General features: G+C 41.4%; 1 protein-coding gene across 2 annotated transcripts in view; it reads right to left on the reverse strand.

Annotated features, from left to right (window-relative positions):
* Positions 1–9,799, reverse strand: part of STAM2 (signal transducing adaptor molecule (SH3 domain and ITAM motif) 2) — a 50,873-nt gene extending 41,074 nt beyond the window's left edge. For both annotated transcript variants that reach the window (XM_010839998.1, XM_010839997.1), the window contains exon 1: positions 9,614–9,799. In XM_010839998.1, the coding sequence (XP_010838300.1) occupies positions 9,614–9,653 (40 nt within the window). In that variant the 5' untranslated portion in view covers positions 9,654–9,799. The remainder of the gene's footprint in view (positions 1–9,613) is intronic.
* Between the last annotated feature and the right edge of the window lie 8,572 nt (positions 9,800–18,371).

Here is an 18,371-nt window from a genome sequence, read left to right on the forward strand (position 1 = left end):
TGGCATCACCAACTCGATGGACGTGAGTTTGAGTGAACTCTGGGAGTTGGTGATGGACAGGGAGGCCTGGCGTGCTGCGATTCATGGGGTTGCAAAGAGTCGGACACGACTGACCAACTGAACTGAACTGAACTGAATTTGCCTTGATTCATGGACCTAACATTCTAGGTTCTTATGCACTATTGTTTTTTACAGCATCGGACCTTGCATCTATCACCAGTCATATCCACAACTGGGTGTTGTTTTTGCTTTGGCTCCGTCCCTTCATTCTTTCTGGAGTTATTTCTCCACTGATCTCCAGTAGCATACTGGGCATCTACCCACCTGGAGAGTTCATCTACACTGTCCTATCTTTTTGCCTTTTTATACCATTCATGGGGTTCTCAAGGCAGTAATACTGAAGTGGTTTGCCATTCCCTTCTCCAGTGGACCATATTTTCTCATACCTCACTCCCAACTCCACAGAACAGTTATGCTCATTTCTACAAACACTCTGACATTAGGCAACAGGGCAGAAGTATAAATGTAGTAAGTATAATTTCCATTTCAACAGACTTACTAGAAAGTTTCATGTGGAAGACACTAATAGATGGGGAAAAGGAAAAATGAATCTCCAAAAGTAGCCACTAACTTGCCAAAACACCAGCGATGGAGAATGAAAAGCAGTTAGGTTGGGCTGATGATTACTTGTCCTCTGTAGACTGAGGAAATCACTGGGCACATGTGGAGCACACACATCACCCATTAAACACTGAAGATTCACCTTCTCTATTCCCAGCTCTGAAACTTATACACTAGCTTAAGGCTTCTAGGTAGTTCCCCTCAGCTCTGACTGAAATCTGAAACCATGTTCTCATCTGTAAAATGGAAATTAGAATGGCTCCCTGGTAGGCTGCAGTCCACGGGGTCACTAGAGTCGGACACAAATGAGCGACTTCACTTTCACTTTCATGCATTGGAGAAGAAAATGGCAACCCACTCCAGTGTTCTTGCCTGGAGAATCCCAGGGACGGGGGAGCCTGGTGGGCTGCCGTCTATGGGGTCGCACAAAGTCGGACATGACTGAAGTGACGGCAGCAGCAGCAGCCATGTTTAAAAGAGGAGTTGTGAAAATTAAGTGAAAAGAAAAATGGATGAAAAACTTAAATAGGTATTTCAAAAAAGAGAATATTAATTTAGTGACTGTACTAAAGATCAAGCACATAAATACATATTAAAGCCACAATGAGATGCCATTAGAATGGCTAAAATTCTCAAAACTACACCACTATGTACTGGCAAAATTTTGACATGAAAATGAAGCAATATGAGCTAAAACTAAGTAGGTGGCAGCTTCAAAATGTCAATAGTTTTCAGGGGGCAAAGTCTTGATATCTGTCACACTGACCTTCTTAGGTTCAATCCCTATACTAAATGCAAACAGTCACTAACAAGTTACAGACAAATAAGGCAATAATGTTAAAAAAATTCTTTCCTCTCAACCCTCTGTGTTAAGTTGTAGTATGTTGTATATTTACCTGTAGAAAAATCCTCCTCTTGCCCTCTTAACTTTAAAATTGACCACTGAATAACATGGGTTTGAACTGCACATATCCATGTAACTTTTCTAATAACTGTAAAAAATTTTTAGACATTTATAACAATGTGAAAAAAATTGAAGACAAATTGGGAAGCCTAGAAATATTTTAAAGATTAAGAAAAAGGTGTGTCACGAATGCGTAAGATATATGTAGATATACGTATAACATCAAAAATATATTAATAGACTGTGTTATCAGTAAGGCTTCCTGTCAACAGTAGGTTATTAGTAGTTAAGTTTTCGGGGGGAGTCAAAAGTTAATACATGGAGTTTTAACTGTGCAAGGGGGTCGACAACCCTAACCCCCTGAGTCGTTCAAGGGTCAACTATAAATCTAAGTAAGCTTAGAACTAACTATTAGTATCAGGAAACAAAAAAGTGTATTATTAGCTATTAATATCATCAGTTCATATAAACCAAGAATAAACTACAGTTTAGTTCAGTTGTTCAGTCGTGTCCAACTCTTTGGAACCCCATGAACCGCAGCACATCAGGCCTCCCTGTCCATCACCAACTCCCAGAGTCCACCCAAACCCATGTCCATTGTGTCGGTGATGCCATCCAACCATCTCATCCTCTGCCGTCCCTGTCTCTGCCTGCCCTCAAGCTTTCCCAGCATCAGGGTCTTTTCAAATGAGTCAGCTCTTCGTATCAGGTGGCCAAAGTATTGGAGTTTCAGCTTCAACATCAGTCCCTCCAATGAACACCCAGGACTAATCTCCTTTAGGATGGACTGGTTGGATCTCCTTGCAGTCCAAGGGACTCTCAAGAGTCTTCTCCAACACCACAGTTCAAAACCATTAATTCTTCGGTGCTCAGCTTTCTTTATAGTTCAACTCTCACATTCATACATGACTACTGGAAAAATCATAGCCTTGACTAGACGGACCTTCGATGGCAAAGTAATGTCTCTGCTTTTTAATATGCTGTCTAGGTTGGTCATAACTTTCCTTCCAAGGAGCAAGTGTCATTTAATTTCCTGGCTGCAATCACCATCCGCAGTGATCCTGGAGCCCAGAAAAATAAAGTCAGCCACTGTTTCCACTGTTTCCCATCTATTTGCCATGAAGTGATGGGACCGAACACCATGATCTTACTTTTCTGAATGTTGAGCTTTAAGCCAACTTTTTCACTCTCTTCTTTCACTTTCATCAAGAGGCTCTTTAGTTCTTCACTTTCTGCCATAAGGGTGGTGTCATCTGCATATCTGAGGTTATTGATATTTCTCCCAGCAATCTTGATCCCAGCTTGTGCTTCATCCAGCCCAGCGTCTCTCCTGATGTACTCTGCATATAAGTTAAATAAGCAGGGGGACAATATACAGCCTTGATGTACTCCTTTTCCTGTTTGGAACCTGTCTGTTGTTCCATGTCCAGTTCTAACTGCTGCTTCCTGACCTGTATACAGGTTTCTCAAGAGCTGGTCAGGTAGCCCGGTATTCCCATCTCTTTCAGAATTTTCCAGTTTATTGTGATCCGTGCAGTCAAAGGCTTTGGCATAGTCAATAAAGCAGAAATAGACGTTTTTCTGGAATTCTCTTGCTTTTTCAATGATCCAGCAGATGTTGACAATTTGATCTCTGGTTCCTCTGCCTTTTCTAAAACCAGCTTGAACATCTGGAAGTTCACGGTTCACGTATTGCTGAAGCCTGGCTTGGAGAATTCTGAACACTACTTTACTAGCGTGTGAGATGAGTGCAATTGTGCAGTAGTTTGAGCATTCTTTGGCATTGCCTTTCTTTGGGACTGGAATCAAAAGTGACCTTTTCCAGTCCTGTGGCCACTTAAACTATAAATAAGTAAACTATAAACTACAATGTCTTCTCAAATCTTAAAAGAACATAAATTTCCTTTTATGATTTTACTAATCTAATAAACCCAAATGGAAGAAAAAAAGGCCCAAAACAGATATGACTAGCAAAATGAAGAAAAACAAGACACAGGCCTGACCCTGACCCACACCTATAAAAGCCACTGACATAGGAATAGAATGTGGTATTGGTACAGGATAAAGAGAACAGTGAACAGAAAGCACAGATGCAGGCCTCATGCCCGGGAAGGGATTTACTATGTAGGAGAAAGTGCACCAAACTAATAGGGGAAGGATAGACTGTTCAACAATGGTGATTAAACAATTGATTACTGTCTATTGTGAATTGACTATCCCATCAGATCCCTCCTTAGAGCTTACATAAAGACCAAGTCCAGATGGATTAAAGACCTAAGTACAAAAATCAAAACTCCAATAAAACTTCCAGAAGAAAACATGACAACATTCTTATAGACTCAAGAGAAGAGAGAAAGCCTTTCTAGAACAACAACAAAAAAATAAAACCAAGGGAGAAAGACAGTATTACTAAATAAAAACTTCTTTTTTTTTTTTTAACAGTAAAAGGTATCAGAAACAAAAAGAAGCGCCAGACTGGGATATATATTTGCAATTCATGTAAACAATGAAAGATTAGTAGAGGATGCATGTGGAATGCTAAAACTCAGTAAGAAAATAATCCAACAGAATAAGTATATGAAAGTAATGAGCAGACATGTATGTGAGCTAAGTCACTTCAGTCATGTCCAATTCTTTGAGATCCTATGGACGGTAGCCTGCCAGGCTTCTCTGTCCATGGAATTCTCCAGACAAGAATACTGCCCTCCTCCAGGGATCTTCCTGACCCAGGGATCGAACCCTATCTTCTGTGGCTCCTGCATTGCAGGTGGATTCTTTACTGCTGAGTCACCGGGGAAGCCCAATTTTTACAAACAGAAAACCGACTCACCAAAAAACATGAAAAGATGTTCAATTGCAATGTAACTGAAATGAAAACAATGCCCTATTTCATACCCATCAAATTGGCATAAATTTTAAATTATGACAATACCCAGTGTTAATCGAGAATATGGAACAGAGGCTTGACTTCCACTGCTGGTGGGAGTAAAATGTTCCACAAAATACATGAAAGAACAATCCAGTATTATTTAAAATTTTGCAACTTTGCACTATATACATTTTTAATAAAGGATTCCTCTTCAAGATACAATCCATGTAGAATCTCTCACTCTTATGAACAAGAAAACATGGATAAGAATTCTCACTGCAGTGTTGTCTGTAACAGCAAAAAAAACTGCAAAAAACTTCATGTTCATTAATAGGATAATGAGTTAAAAAACGTGGACTATTACACAGCTTTTAAAATTAATGAACTAGTGCTACAAACATCAATATGCATAACTCTCCCAAAAGTGCTAAATGACAAGTTGAAAATGACTACAAAGAGTATTTTTTTATGAAGTTTAAAAACATGTAAAACAATACATATATTTACATGTTTAGTATATATTATAACATAGTTTTTTTTAATCTTTTTAGAGAGTGTTTACTGTAAGAAGACAGGAAAAAGAATAGTGTCAAGTAGTTATTAAATACAGGTAATAATTCCCATTGTATCTTGAATGTTTTCCTAAGAAAACAATGCTGCTAAGTCGTTTCAGTTGTGTCCGACTCTGTGCGACCCCATAGACGGCAGCTCACCAGGCTCTGCCGTCCCTGGGATTCTCCAGACAAGAACACTGGAGGGGGTTGCCATCTCCTTCTCCAATGCATGAAAGTGAAAAGTGAAAGTGAAGTCGCTCAGTCGTGTCCGACTCTTTACGACCCCCTGGACTGCAGCCTACCAGGCTCCTCCGTCCATGGGATTTTCAAGGCAAGAGTAGTGGAGTGGGTCGCCATTGCCTTCTCCAAAGAAAACAATAAAGTGTGACAAATGTTAGGATTCGACAGAGGTGATAGACAGGAATAGAAGTTTACATTATATTCTATGCTTTATGCTAAAAATATCTTATTGTTTAAAAAATTACAAAATATATCAATTATAATTTATAACTAGATTTTTGGTACCACGTGAGCAAAAGAAAGTATAGGGGAAAAAAAAACTGATGGTTAAGGCTACCATTCTCACCTATAATCGAAAATTTTTTTAATTTTAACTTTTTACAAAGATTATAACCACTCCATGTGTTCAAGAATTGCCTTAACTACATAAATGTAATGAATTTAAACATATAAAGTAAATTTGTATTATCAGAGAGCTATCAACATCTATTTTTATATTAGGGTTTCTTATAAAATTTCATTGGAGAAAAAAATTCCATGCAGAAAATCGTAAGCCACCTCACTGTCAAGTTATTTGAACACAACACAAGCCAAAGACAGCAATACACACATTCAAATTTTATTTGAAAAAGTCTCCTTATAGATACAGTTCATACTTCAATCCACTGTGTCTGAAAAGTTTTTATAGAGGCAGAGTTTAAGCTCAGCTTTGTGGAACACAATTAAGTATATCTCTTAAGGAAGGAGATACCAAGAGTTGTTGAAAAAGCAAAAATCTATCAGTGAACAGTAAAAGGCATAGAGTTGGAGACTGGTAAGAAAGACTGCCTGACTTGGGTAAGGAGAAAAAAAGATATGCAAATAAGAACTGGAGTTAGGGAGCAGAACAGTCATGATTCGGGAACCAATGTCATGAGACTGGAAAAAATTGATAGAGAATATAAGGAAATGACATCAGTCCTTTTAACACTATCACTAAATCTTGCTATTGTTGACTGTGTGTCCCTCATGTTTTACTTTCTCTTTGGAATCCCCTAAAAAGGTTGCCCTAACCAGGCTTCACCTCAGGAAACCTACACTCCCCCTTCAAGAGAAGACTCAAGGGTGGGGGTCAGCGGAGGGATACATGTGGATATTTTCTCAGCACAGCTTCAGAGAAATCTTATTCAACAAAACAAACAGTAAATCCAGATTAGAAGAATTCCAGTAAGTATTTAAAGAGCTCTAATGCTAGGTATGGTATACCTAGCATATCCTTCAGGATTCATAGGTTTTGACTTCAAGATAAAAATGGGAACTTGCCAGAGCTTTTTACCTCCTAGACTTTGACCTGCTTCCATCTGACAAGTCAAATACCATCAACTCACGATTGCCTTCTTGGACATCGTGACTTACTACAGCCTTTTGCCTCAAGCAAAGGATTTCTTCTCCACATGAATGATATCAGAAAGACTGTGCACCCTCTGATGAGACTGCACCAACCAAAGGAAGGTAGTTTCAACTTTCAGTTAATTATAAAATGACCATGGGGAACACATGTTTTAAAATTATTAAATTAAAAAAAAAAAAAAGAAAAAAGAAAAAAAAAAAGAAATAAAATAAAATGACCATATCATACACATGGTAAGAGGTGGTTACTCCCTGCAGGTTTAAGTACTGTCAGGAAAGCAGGGGAAGGCAGAAGGCAATGGCACCCCACTCCAGTACTCTTGCCTGGAAAATCCCATGGATGGAGGAGCCTGGTAGGCTGCAGTCCATGGGGTCGCTAAGAGTCGGGCACGACTGAGCGACTTCACTTTCACTTTTCACCTTCATGCATTGGAGAAGGAAATGGCAACCCACTCCAGTGTTCTTGCCTGGAGAATCCCAGGGACAGGGGGAGCCTGGTGGGCTGCCGTCTATGGGATCGCACAGAGTCAGACACGACTGAAGCGACTTAGCAGCAGTAGCAGCAGCAGGAAAGCAGGGAGAGAGAGAGGCTAGTTGTCAACGCCCGTACAGATAAAATGTACACCTGAAGGTCCTTGTCTTCTTTTCAGGGAAAATAACTGTTGTAAATAGAGGGAAAATATAAAGCATTGCCTGTATTTCTAGGATTGTATTTCTCACATTGTATTACAATATTTTAATTTTTACTTCTTTTTCGCTGCTCTGGTCTCTCGTTGCTGTCTGTGGGCTTTCTCTAGCGGTGGAGAGTGGGGGCTGCGCTTCCTGGTGGTGCATGGGCTTCTCATTTGTGCTGGCTTCTCTTGTTGCAGCAGTTGCAGCTCGCAGGCTCTAGAGCACAGGCTCAGTAGCTGTGGCACACAGGATTAGCTTCTCCATCACATGTGGAACCTTCCTGGACCAGAGATCAAACCTGTGTCTCCTGCATTGCAGGCAGATTCTTATCCACCAGGGAAGTCCTGACAATTATCTTTTTATATGTGTATGAATCCACCATTAGAGAGAGAGTTGCTTGAGGGAACACAGTCTGTTTATTAAATTTGTGTCCCCAGAACTTAACACAATTTCTGGTGCACAGTAACCACTCATGCCTATTTGTTAAATGAAAGGTAAACAAGGCAGTGACAAAAAAGAAACAATGGTAATAAAAATCTGACTGAATCAAAGACAGCACAGGTGAAAAGGACAATGACATTGCAAAGGAACATTCCTGTGGACATCTCAAGTTAAATAATGACTTGCGTGTCATATTAATTTAATTTCAAATTAAAGAAGGCTTTAAGCTTTCAAAGAGCAATATATAATTTTCCTTCTATGATAGAGATATAAAGTCAATTTGAAATCCTAAATCATACCATTTTCTCTATTAATTCCAACCACTTGCCTAAAAGAAGTTTACAATCAAGCTTTCTATTTTATTTTTAAACTGTCTTTTGGATACTGACTTCCAGTCAGTCATACTTAAGTTAACAAATAAGTGCCTGAAGCTTTGGCTGATGGCACTGCCCATTAAATAATCTATACATGGTTTTGTTCTGTTTTGTTTTTTTGTCTGAAGAGCAGTGCTTCTTTTACTACAGCAGTACTGAACTGTGATCTACTAAACCATGTTGGAACCTCAGGAGCCACTGAGAGGGAGGTTTAGAAAAGCAACTAGGCTTACTTTCACTAGAGAAGTTTTCAATCAGCAACCAATAGGCTTCCAGGAAAAATCTCCCTTGAAGAGTTCCACAGTTTTTAAGTTTGAAAATCATTTGTCTTATCCTAGTTTGCTTTTTTCTTTTTTAAAACTGTGACAAAACAAAAGTCTTCACAAGAACAATAAAAAGTGTAGGTCTAACTGCAAGGAAGAAGACATCATTAGGTGTTCCAAAGGCAGAGGCTGTGAGCCTCAATGTGATGCTTCCGAGATTTAGACCAGTCACCAATGTTCAACTACCAAGAAAAAAAGCTGAATGAAATTATGGAAATATATACTTGAAAACTACAAGGGTCAAAATATATAAAACCGTCTAGCTCTCTGGAAATAGAAAATACTTATTAGACTTTTGAACAAGCACTTTTGGAATCACAAACCAAATTAGGGCACTTTCTAGACCTTCCCCATAATGAGAAAATTGTAACTATGAAACAGGTGCAATACTGTGTGATGTGCAATATTCAGTATGACTGGCAATTTTCAGCCATGCATTTCATTACAGTAAATCCTAAAACTCTACCTACAGTTAACTGCTGCTACAAAAATATCAATATTTACTTTAGTCAGCTTCAGTTACTGCTTTTCTAATGCCACAAGTAAGTTCTCATACCCAGTCCATCTTTTTCTCACTCCATAATCACTGAAGACTCCTCAACAAGTAAAATATCAGCTGTTTTGGACTATTTTGAAATCTTGGGGTTTTCCTTTTCATAACGTAAGACAGACACCTTATAGCACTTGCGCCATCCATGGGTAGAGTAACACTTCCAACTACCGTAAATAGTTGCTATCACGGCTCGGACGCATCTGGATATAAGCGAGGTAAAACACCTTCCTTCTACTGAACAGGAACAAGTTTAAGTCTCTAAGTGTTGAGTGCCCTACACAACAGCGTCTGCTGCACCATTTCCTAAGCACGAGGCAGGGGACTGGAGGGCCGGGGGACACAAGACTCAACCAGCTCTAGTGGGAGCTGAAAGTTTGTGTCATCAACTCCTCCACCGGTCAATTAGTGCAGTCTCCAGAGAGCCCCAGGCTCCTCCCTATTCCTGAGTTTGGCGAGGGGAATGGTTCTTTTTCGAGGTCCCCAACCTCAGGTGGGCTAGAGACAAGCCCCAAGCCGCTGGGGACGCGCCGAGGTTGCCCACCCTCTCAAAAAAATCCTGGCTGCCTCGGAGCGGCGGCGCCGCCCCCTTTCCTAGGCTTTCCAGTTCCCAGAGTCGCCACCGCCCACTTTCTAGCACAACAAACAGCGGCCCAGGGCCGGGCCCAGCACTTACCCACATCTTGCTCGAAAGGGTTGGCGGTGAACAGAGGCATCTCGCCGGTGCCCGAGCCTTCCTCGCTGCGATCACGCAGAGGCTCGGCAGTTGCTCGGGGCTGGAGGACCCGCGGCCGCGGCTTTCTAGACGTCTAGCTCGGCCCCGACCACGTCCCAGCACTTCCGCCACCGCATCTGCCCGGCTCCCGCCTGATGGGCCAGCTCCCGGTCCGCGCTCCGCCCTCAACTCTCCTCCCGGGGAGAGGTCCCGCCAGCCGCTGGCATCTTCTCAGCGCCCCTGTGTCCGCCGCCCGCGGGGAGGAGGCGGCAGCCCTGGTCCGAAGTTCCAATAAGGGTCAGGCAGCTGCCGCGGCCACCTGTCCATGGCTAGGACCCGCGCAAGCCACGGAGCAGGGGACCTTCGGGGCCGGAAGGCGTAGCGCCTGGAACTGGGCGAAGCCAGAGGCCCGGAAGTTGCACTGCAGGTGGCCGCTTTTCTGAGGGTATGGTCGTCCGGGTTTCTCCGCCTAGGGCTGCGGGTTCAGACGACCAAGCTGTCTCCAAATTGGTTCCTTTCTAAGCTGTGGTGCCACACGGCCTTGGGGCCGCGGCTGCATTCGCGTCAGAGTCCCGTTGCCTTGGAAACGGAAGAAGCCTTGGTAGCGCAGAGAGTCGGCTAAGGGTTTGGTTCCGCCCATGGCGCTTGCAGGGTGGCACTCTCCTCCGGCGCCTAAATTCCTCGGGAATAACCACCCTAGAAGCAGCGGCCGAAGTAACAATGGCTCTGTGCCGACTCCTGTCTTTTCGCTTTCCATCGTGGTCTCGCCATGAGAATACTGCTGGACTCAATTTAGTTCAGTCGCTCAGTCGTGTCCGACTCTTTGCGATCCCATGAACTGCAGCACTCCAGGCTTCCCTTAATCACCAACTCCCGGAGTTTACTCAAACTCATGTCCTTGGAGTCGGTGATGCCATCCAGTCATCTCTTGCTCTGTCGTCCCTTTCTCCTCCTGCCTTCAGTCTTTCCCAGCATCAAGGTCTTTTCCAATGAGTCAGTTCTTGGCATCAGGTAGTCAAGTATTGGAGTTTCAACTTCAGCATCAGTCCTTCCAGTGAATATTCAGGACTGATTTCCTTTAGGATGGACTGGATGGAACTCCTTGCAGTTCAAGGGACTCTCAAGCGTCTTCTCCAACACCACAGTTCAAAATAATATATATCATAATATATTAGGGCCAATAAATTCTTAATATATAAAAAAAATTCCTAGTATGTCTTGGGACTTCCCCAGTGGCTCAGCGGTTAAGAACCCGCCTGGAATACGGGAGAAATGTGGGTTCCATCCCTGGGTTGGGAAAATCCTGTGGAGGAGGAAATGGCAATTCACTTCAGTATCCTGGGAGATATGAACAGAGGAGCCTAACAAGCTATAGTCCATGGGGTCTCAGAGTTGGAAAGGACCAAGAAACTAAACAATAATAAACAACAATATATAATTTACTTACTATGTTTTCTCTCTCTTTAGAATATAAACTCCATGATTTTGTTCCCTGCTGTATCCCCAGCATTTAAAACAGTGTCCAGCAACTAATAAATACCTTTCAAATAAAGCTCAATAAATCTTTCAAATGCAACTAAACAGTACTTGGCAACTACCAGTAAACTTAAACCATTAGTTGAAGTGTGAACCCTACCAGAGCTTCCAATTTATCAATGATTATTTTTTTTAATCCTAAAAATGACTTCAGCATTTTAACAACGGGCCAAACAAAACCATTTTACAACCTCTGGTATAAAGATTTGAAACAAAGATGAGAGAACCTTTATACATGGCATAGTTCAGAAAAGTGGTTGCATTTTGTATCATAAAGAGGTTAACAAGGAGGAAACATTTGCAGGTGAAGAGAAGCTGATTTTCAAAAAACATTGAACCTAGGATGTTCAAAATATATCTGGAGATTTTCTAGGTGAATTTGGGATTAAGACAGTGTTGGAATGGAAAACGAGGCTAGATAGACATAAGAGGAAACAGGAAAGAGCCTTAAGGAGCAAGTTAAGAATTTTTAATTTTATCACTGAAGGCACTGGATCATCGATTGTTTAAAGATTTTGAGCAGCAGAGGAATACACAAAAAGTTTCCAGATACTAACCTGACTGCAGTGTGCATGATATACGTTAAGAAGCAGGCCAGACAGCTAGTTTAGGAGGTACTTGAAGAAGAGATGTTGTAGAGGAGATTGTATTGAGATAAGAGCAAAGGGCTGAGAATTCACCTTTGGAAAGTATTCACATTTTAAAGAGATTCCTTAACTCTTCCACATCTTAATAGCAAATATGCTCAAGAATCTCTAGGTATTTACTTTTCTGTGCCAAGTAACTCCAGTCTCTTGGTGAATCCAATTAAAAAAATACCTAATAGTCACTAAGATCCAGACCCTGTATTAGAAACAGGGAGATACAAAGATAGCTCATTGTTACTTCACCTAATGAAGTTAATGAAGAATTAAAAGATATGTCATTGGCAGTCCACAAGTACAGGTGTGCAAAATTTCTGTAGTACAACCTCTTTTGAGCCCTAGTCTCCCTGATAACAAAATAATCTCATCAATTTCAGATGAATTCAGTCTAGGGTTTTTTGTTAACTGTTGCTGTTATTTTAGGTTTACACTCTACAAATCTATATTTTTAATTCACACCACTTTCTCTTGAACATAACAAAATCTATCCCCAGGTATGTTCCAACTCCGCCAGTACAAATTTGGTGAATAACTCTTTTTATTTTACAAAAGAGTCAGTGCTTCCCCAGTCAGACCATGAAGAAGAGAGGCACTTGAAACTTGATGCTAGTTATTGGTCTAGAAACACTAAAAGGGGTTGTGGGAAATCTTTTTTTTTTTTTTCCCTCCCTTGCAAAAGAATAAGGAACATGACCTCTTTTCAGTACTTCAGAAAATAAGGATTGAGGTAGCCAAAGAAAGCAGGGATTTGATTGGTTCTGGATCAAAAAGGGAAATCTTGAGAAGGGAAGCTCACATCTTGGAAGGCATCTTCCTCAGATGGAGCTTCTCCATGGTCTTCAGGCTACGGAAGCCACTGTACTCTAGAAGGGTCAAGCACACCACTTCTGTGGGTCCAGGATACTGAGGTAATCTATCAGCTCAGAGTTTACAGAGTATCCACCCAGATATCCCCATCATCCTAGATCTCAGGGTCTCATCCTAGATATCCCCATCATCCTAGATCTCAGGGTCTCATCCTTTCCCCTGCAGGGCCCTGACTTTAGTCTACACTCTGCTATGGGTTGTGAATTCAACCTTCTTTTAAGTTCTGCTACTCTCACAATTGGGCCTCCCTGGTGGCTCAGTTGGAAAAGAATCCGCCTGCAATGTGGAAGACCAGAGTTTGATCCCTGGGTTGGGAAGATCTGCTGATGGAGAGCATGGCAATCCATTCCAGTATTCTTGCCTGGAGCATCCCCATGGACAGAGAAACCTGGCAGGCTACAGCCCATGGTGTCGCAGAGTTGGACAAAACTGAGCAACTAAACACACTCTCACAATTGCATCCCAGGTGGCTCAGTGATAAAGATCCTGCCTGCCAATGCAGGAGATGCGGGTTCAATCTGTGGGTTTGAGTATTTTTGAAATAAAATTTTTATTTTCAAATAATTTTAGATTTACAAGAAAGTTACAAAGATAGTACAGAGAGGTTTCATTTATTCCTCGCTCCTTTCTCCTGTGGTTAACATCTTACATTTCCATAGTAAATCTGTCAAAACTAAGAAACTAACATTAGCTCATTACTATTAACTGAACCCCAGATTTGTTGGGATTTTACCAACGTTTACATTAATGGCCTCTTTTTTTTTTTTTTCCAGAATCCAATTCTGGTGTGCCAGATGTCCCCAACATCACCACCAGGTTTAATGATTCATTGGGACTCATAGGATTCAGCACATAGTCACCTTCATGACTGTATTTTTTTTTTTTTTTTACAACTAGAGGATATAAAACAGAATAAGCAAAGGGTAAAGGTACATAGGGTAAAGTCTGGAGTATGGGCTTCCAAGAGTCCTCTCTCAGGGGTGGCACACAGGACTTGCCTAAATCAACCCAAAACTTGTGTGAAATGTCATCTGCCAGGTAAGCTCATTGCAAATTCAATGCCCAGGGTTTTTTTATTGGGGGCTAGTCACACAGTCACCTTCTACCTAACACCCACCCATACTTCCAGACTCTCAGAAGGAAAGCAGATGTTCAGCATAAACCATATTGTTTGTACAAACACTTCAGGCACCAGGAGTCATCCTTATCAGGGATATTGTGGCAACTTTCCCCAAATCTAAGTTCCCAGATACCAATCAAGGGTCAACCTTGCAAGCAGGATTTTCCCTTTTTTAAATTTATTTTTTATTGAACTACAGTTGAATTACAATGTCATGTTGGTTACTGCTGTACAGCAAAGTGACTCAGTTTTATACACACACACATACATTCTTTTTCATAGTCTTTTTCTTTGTGGTTTATCACAGGATATTGAATATAGTTCCCTGGCTATACAATAGACCTTGCTATTTATCCATTCTATATGTACCAGTTTGCATCTGCTACCCCCAAACTCTCAATTCAACCCACTTCCACCCTATTCCCCTGTGGCAACTACCAGTCTATTCTCTATGTCCCTGATTCTGTTTCTGTTTCATAGATTCATTTATGTCATATTTTAGACTCCACGTGTAAGTGATATCAATATTTGCCTTTCTTTTCTGATTTATTTCACTTAATATGATAATCTCTAGTTGCTTTTTAAAAATGTAACTCTAATTGACTTACAATACTGTGTTAGTCTTGGGTGTACAGCTTCAGACTCTTTTCCGTTAGTATAGTTTATGACAAGATATTGATTATGGTTACTTGCACTATACAATAAATCCTTGTTGTTGATTTACTTTATATAATGGCCTGACAAGCAGGCCTTTCTAAGGATTGCAGTCTCAGACCTGCTAGGCTAACCCTTTTCTGCAAACAGGAGTTTCACAATTCATGTAAGTTGTCATACCTCCCCTAGTCTCCTCAGATTTTTGACAGTCTCTCGGTCTTTCCCTGCTTTTCACAACCTTAGCAGTCTTGAGAAGTGCTGACCGGATATCCTGTAAACTATCCCTGAATCTAAGTTTGTCTAATGTCTTTCTCATGCTTAGATGAGTGTTGTGGGATTTTGGAAAGAAAATCACAAAGGTGGAGTGTCCTCATCACATTACTGTAATGAGTACATGGTGTCTGGTAATGGCAACTTTTAGCACTTGGTAAATGCAGCATTTGCCAAGTTTCTCCACTTCAAAGTTAATATTTTTCCCTTTCCCTACTCTGTTCTTAGGAAGCAGGTCACAGAGTCTAGTCCACCCTCAAGGGAAAGTGAGGGCCATAAACTTCACCTTCTGTAGAGGGGAGTACTTGTAATAAGCACATTATTGGAATTCTCCAATAAGGAAAATTCATCTCTCTCATATTTACCTATTTATTAAATTGTTTCTATCAATATGAACTCATGTATATTTATCTTATACTTTGGGTTATAATCCAGCAATACGTTTTGTTGCCGTTGTGTTTGTTTTTGCTTAAAGTGTTCCAGCTTTGGTCGTTGGGAGCTCTTTCAGTTGACTTCTATGTCCCTCTGATGTGTCACTATTTTTTTTTTTTGAGCATTTCTTTACTTTCTGGTGCTACAAGATGCTCTAGGCTAATCTTGTATGTTCTCTGCGGTAGTCTTAGAATCAAATATTTCTCAAAGACAAGCTGGTTCTGACACTCTCTCTAAAGGCTTCCATAGACGATTCCTAGCTTTCATGATGTGCCTTGAGTAGAGAGCTGCCTAACCTGAGCTTGTCATTTCCTCCCTGTAGCACTGTAACAATAATTAACAACAGCCAGCTAGTTCCACAGTTTTTATAATTCTCTTCACCTCTCTCAAGGGCTTCCCTGTTGGCTCAGATGATAAAGAACCTGCCTGCTGTGTGGGAGACCCAAGTTCAATCATGAGTTGGGAAGATCCCCTGGAGAAGGGAATGGCTGCCCATTCCTAGAGAATTCTTTCCTAGAGAATTCCAAGGACAGGGACTACACTCCACAGGGTCATGAACCCTCAGACATGACTGAGCAACTGACACTTTCATACTTTTCACCTCTTTCAAATGTTAGAGCTTCTTTCATACTTTTCACCTCTTTCAAATGTTAGAAGCCAGTGCATGCCCTTCTACCTGTACCCAAATCCAGTTTACCATGATCTTCGTAATTGTGAAGTTACAGAAGTAGTTCTCAACATTTGGCATCAGAACTACTTGGAGAGCTTGTTAAAAACACAGATTTCTGGAGCCTCCTGCAGAGTTTCTGATACAGTAAGTCTTGTGTGGAGCACAACCTAACCCCTAGCCAGGTAAACATAAAACCTCACGAAAAAGCCCTGTTCTCAGTTCATTTTACCCAGTATGTCATGTCTGGCTTTTGACCAAAATTCACAAGGCATATTAGAAGACAAAAAGCCAAAACAAAACAGTTTGAAGAACAACATCAGAACTAGACTTAGACATGGCACGGATGTTAAACATTTCTTCAAACTCACAGATTCTTTGACCATGTCCAGTCTACTTATAAGCACATTAAAGACATTCTTCATTTCCATTATAGTATGTCTGATTTCTGGGCTTCCCAGGTGGCTCACTGGTAAAGAATCCTGCCAATGCAGGAGACGGGGCCTTGTTCCCTGGGTTGGGAAGGTCTTCTGGAGGAGAAAATGGCAACATGCTCCAGTATTCTTGCCTGAACAATCCCATGGATAGAGAAGGTTGGTGGGCTATTCTTGCCTGAACAATCCCATGGATAGAGGAGCCTGATGGGCTACAGTCCATGAAGTTGCAGAGAGTCAGATATGACTGAGCACGCACTCACATTTTTATTTGATTTCTGTGTTTCCTTTTCATTCCTTCTTAGAATTTCCATTTCTCTGCCTAAATTACTCACCTGTTCTTGTATGCTGTCCACTTTTCCCATTAGTGCCTTAGCATGTTAATCATAGTTCATCCAAATTACTGATGTGATAATTCTGACATCCCTGACAGATCTGAGTCTAGTTCTGACAATTGTTTATCTAGCTAAATGTTAGGCTGTGTTTACCATTTGCTGTAGCTGTAGGTGTCAGAGACTTAATTTCCTCTGGTGTTCTTGTTTTTGTCTGTCCTGTTGTCTTTGGGTTCCTGAGAGACTTAAACACAATCTGAGATATGTAGCTTTCACTTGTAGTCCTCATCACAGGAGCCCTGTTGATGTGGTGAGGTGTTGGGGGAGGGGATGTATTCTAAGGTGCTATAATTGAGTCTCAGTCTTCACTGAGCTTGTGTGTCTGGGCTGGGACTAGGTAAAGAGTGCTTCTCAGGTTTACCTCTTCTCTTAGGTGAGACAGGAAGGCTAGGGGCGGGGCTGGAGCTGGGGGGTTCCCTTCTGCCAAGTGGGTGGTGGTGGTTGTTCAGTCACTAAATCATATCCGACTCTTGCGACCCCATGGACTGCAGCATCCCAGGCTTCCCTGTCTTTCACTATCTCCCAGAGTTTGCTCAAACTCATGTCCATTGAGTCAGCGATGCCATCCCACCATCTCATTCTGTCACCCTGTTCTCCTCGTGTCCTCAATCTTTCCCAGCATCAGGGTCTTTTCCAATGAGTCAGCTTTTCACATCAGGTGGCCAAAGTATTGGAGCTTCAGTATCAGTCCTTCTAATGAATATTCAGCGTTGATTTCCTTTAGGATTGATTGGTTTGATTTCCTTGTTGTCCAAGGGACTCTCAAGAGTCTTCTCCAGGACTACAGTTCAAAAGCATCAATTCTTCAGCACTCAGCCTTCTTTATGGTCCAACTCTCACATCCATACATGACTACTGGAAAAGCTGTAGCTTTCATTATACAGACCTTTGTTGACAAAATGATGTCTCTGCTTTTTAATACACTGTCTAGGTTTGTCATAGCTTTCTTAGGCTCTGATAAACCCTTAGTTGGTTAGAATCTGGTAAAATAGTTTCTTTTGAGGTCAGACTTCCTTAAGAAGAACAGAATGCTTTGAGCTTACTTCAATATGGTTACTTTTCCCCTCCCTTTGTCAGAAGCAAAAGGGGATTTTCTCTGATTTTCATTATGGGAATCTGATAGGGCTCCTAGGGCTAAAGGTTACAAAAATGTGGGCGCCTCCCTATTACTGGGTCCTCCTGGAGTGTTTAACTCTCACGCTTGTCTGCGGCAAGCCTCCAGCAGTTCATCAATTACAGTTCAGGTTTTCCTACCTCAGCACTGGTTGTGGCAGGGCCTTCTGCTCTAGTTAAGTTGTGATTCTCTATGTCTGCCTGTCTTTCCAACTTTAGGGCAGCGGTTTGCCCTGTGACTTCAGTTCTCTGATGGACCTAAGAAGAGTTGTTGATTTTAAGTTCAGTGATTTTCTTCCTGTTATGTGGACCAGGGTGACAACTCCTAAGCTCCTTAGATTCTGGACTAGAAAGTGGAAATTGGCTTTTGTCTGCCTCTTTTCTGTCACAAGCATGATATTTTGGACCAACATACTAGAAACCTTTGAAGAAGCTCTAACTCTGCTTCTATTTTTCCAATTTTTAAAAACACAGTTGTTTCACTTCTTTCTTAAAAATTGTTGCTGTCCACTCGCTCCCTCTCCCTGACATCACCTCTGTTCTCTCCCAGGTTCTCTCTTTTCCTCCACGCCTTCTAATTCTTCCCTTTG

This window comes from Bison bison, unplaced genomic scaffold (genome assembly GCF_000754665.1).
Source record: "Bison bison bison isolate TAMUID 2011002044 unplaced genomic scaffold, Bison_UMD1.0 scf7180017864139, whole genome shotgun sequence".
Lineage (NCBI taxonomy): Eukaryota > Metazoa > Chordata > Mammalia > Artiodactyla > Bovidae > Bison > Bison bison.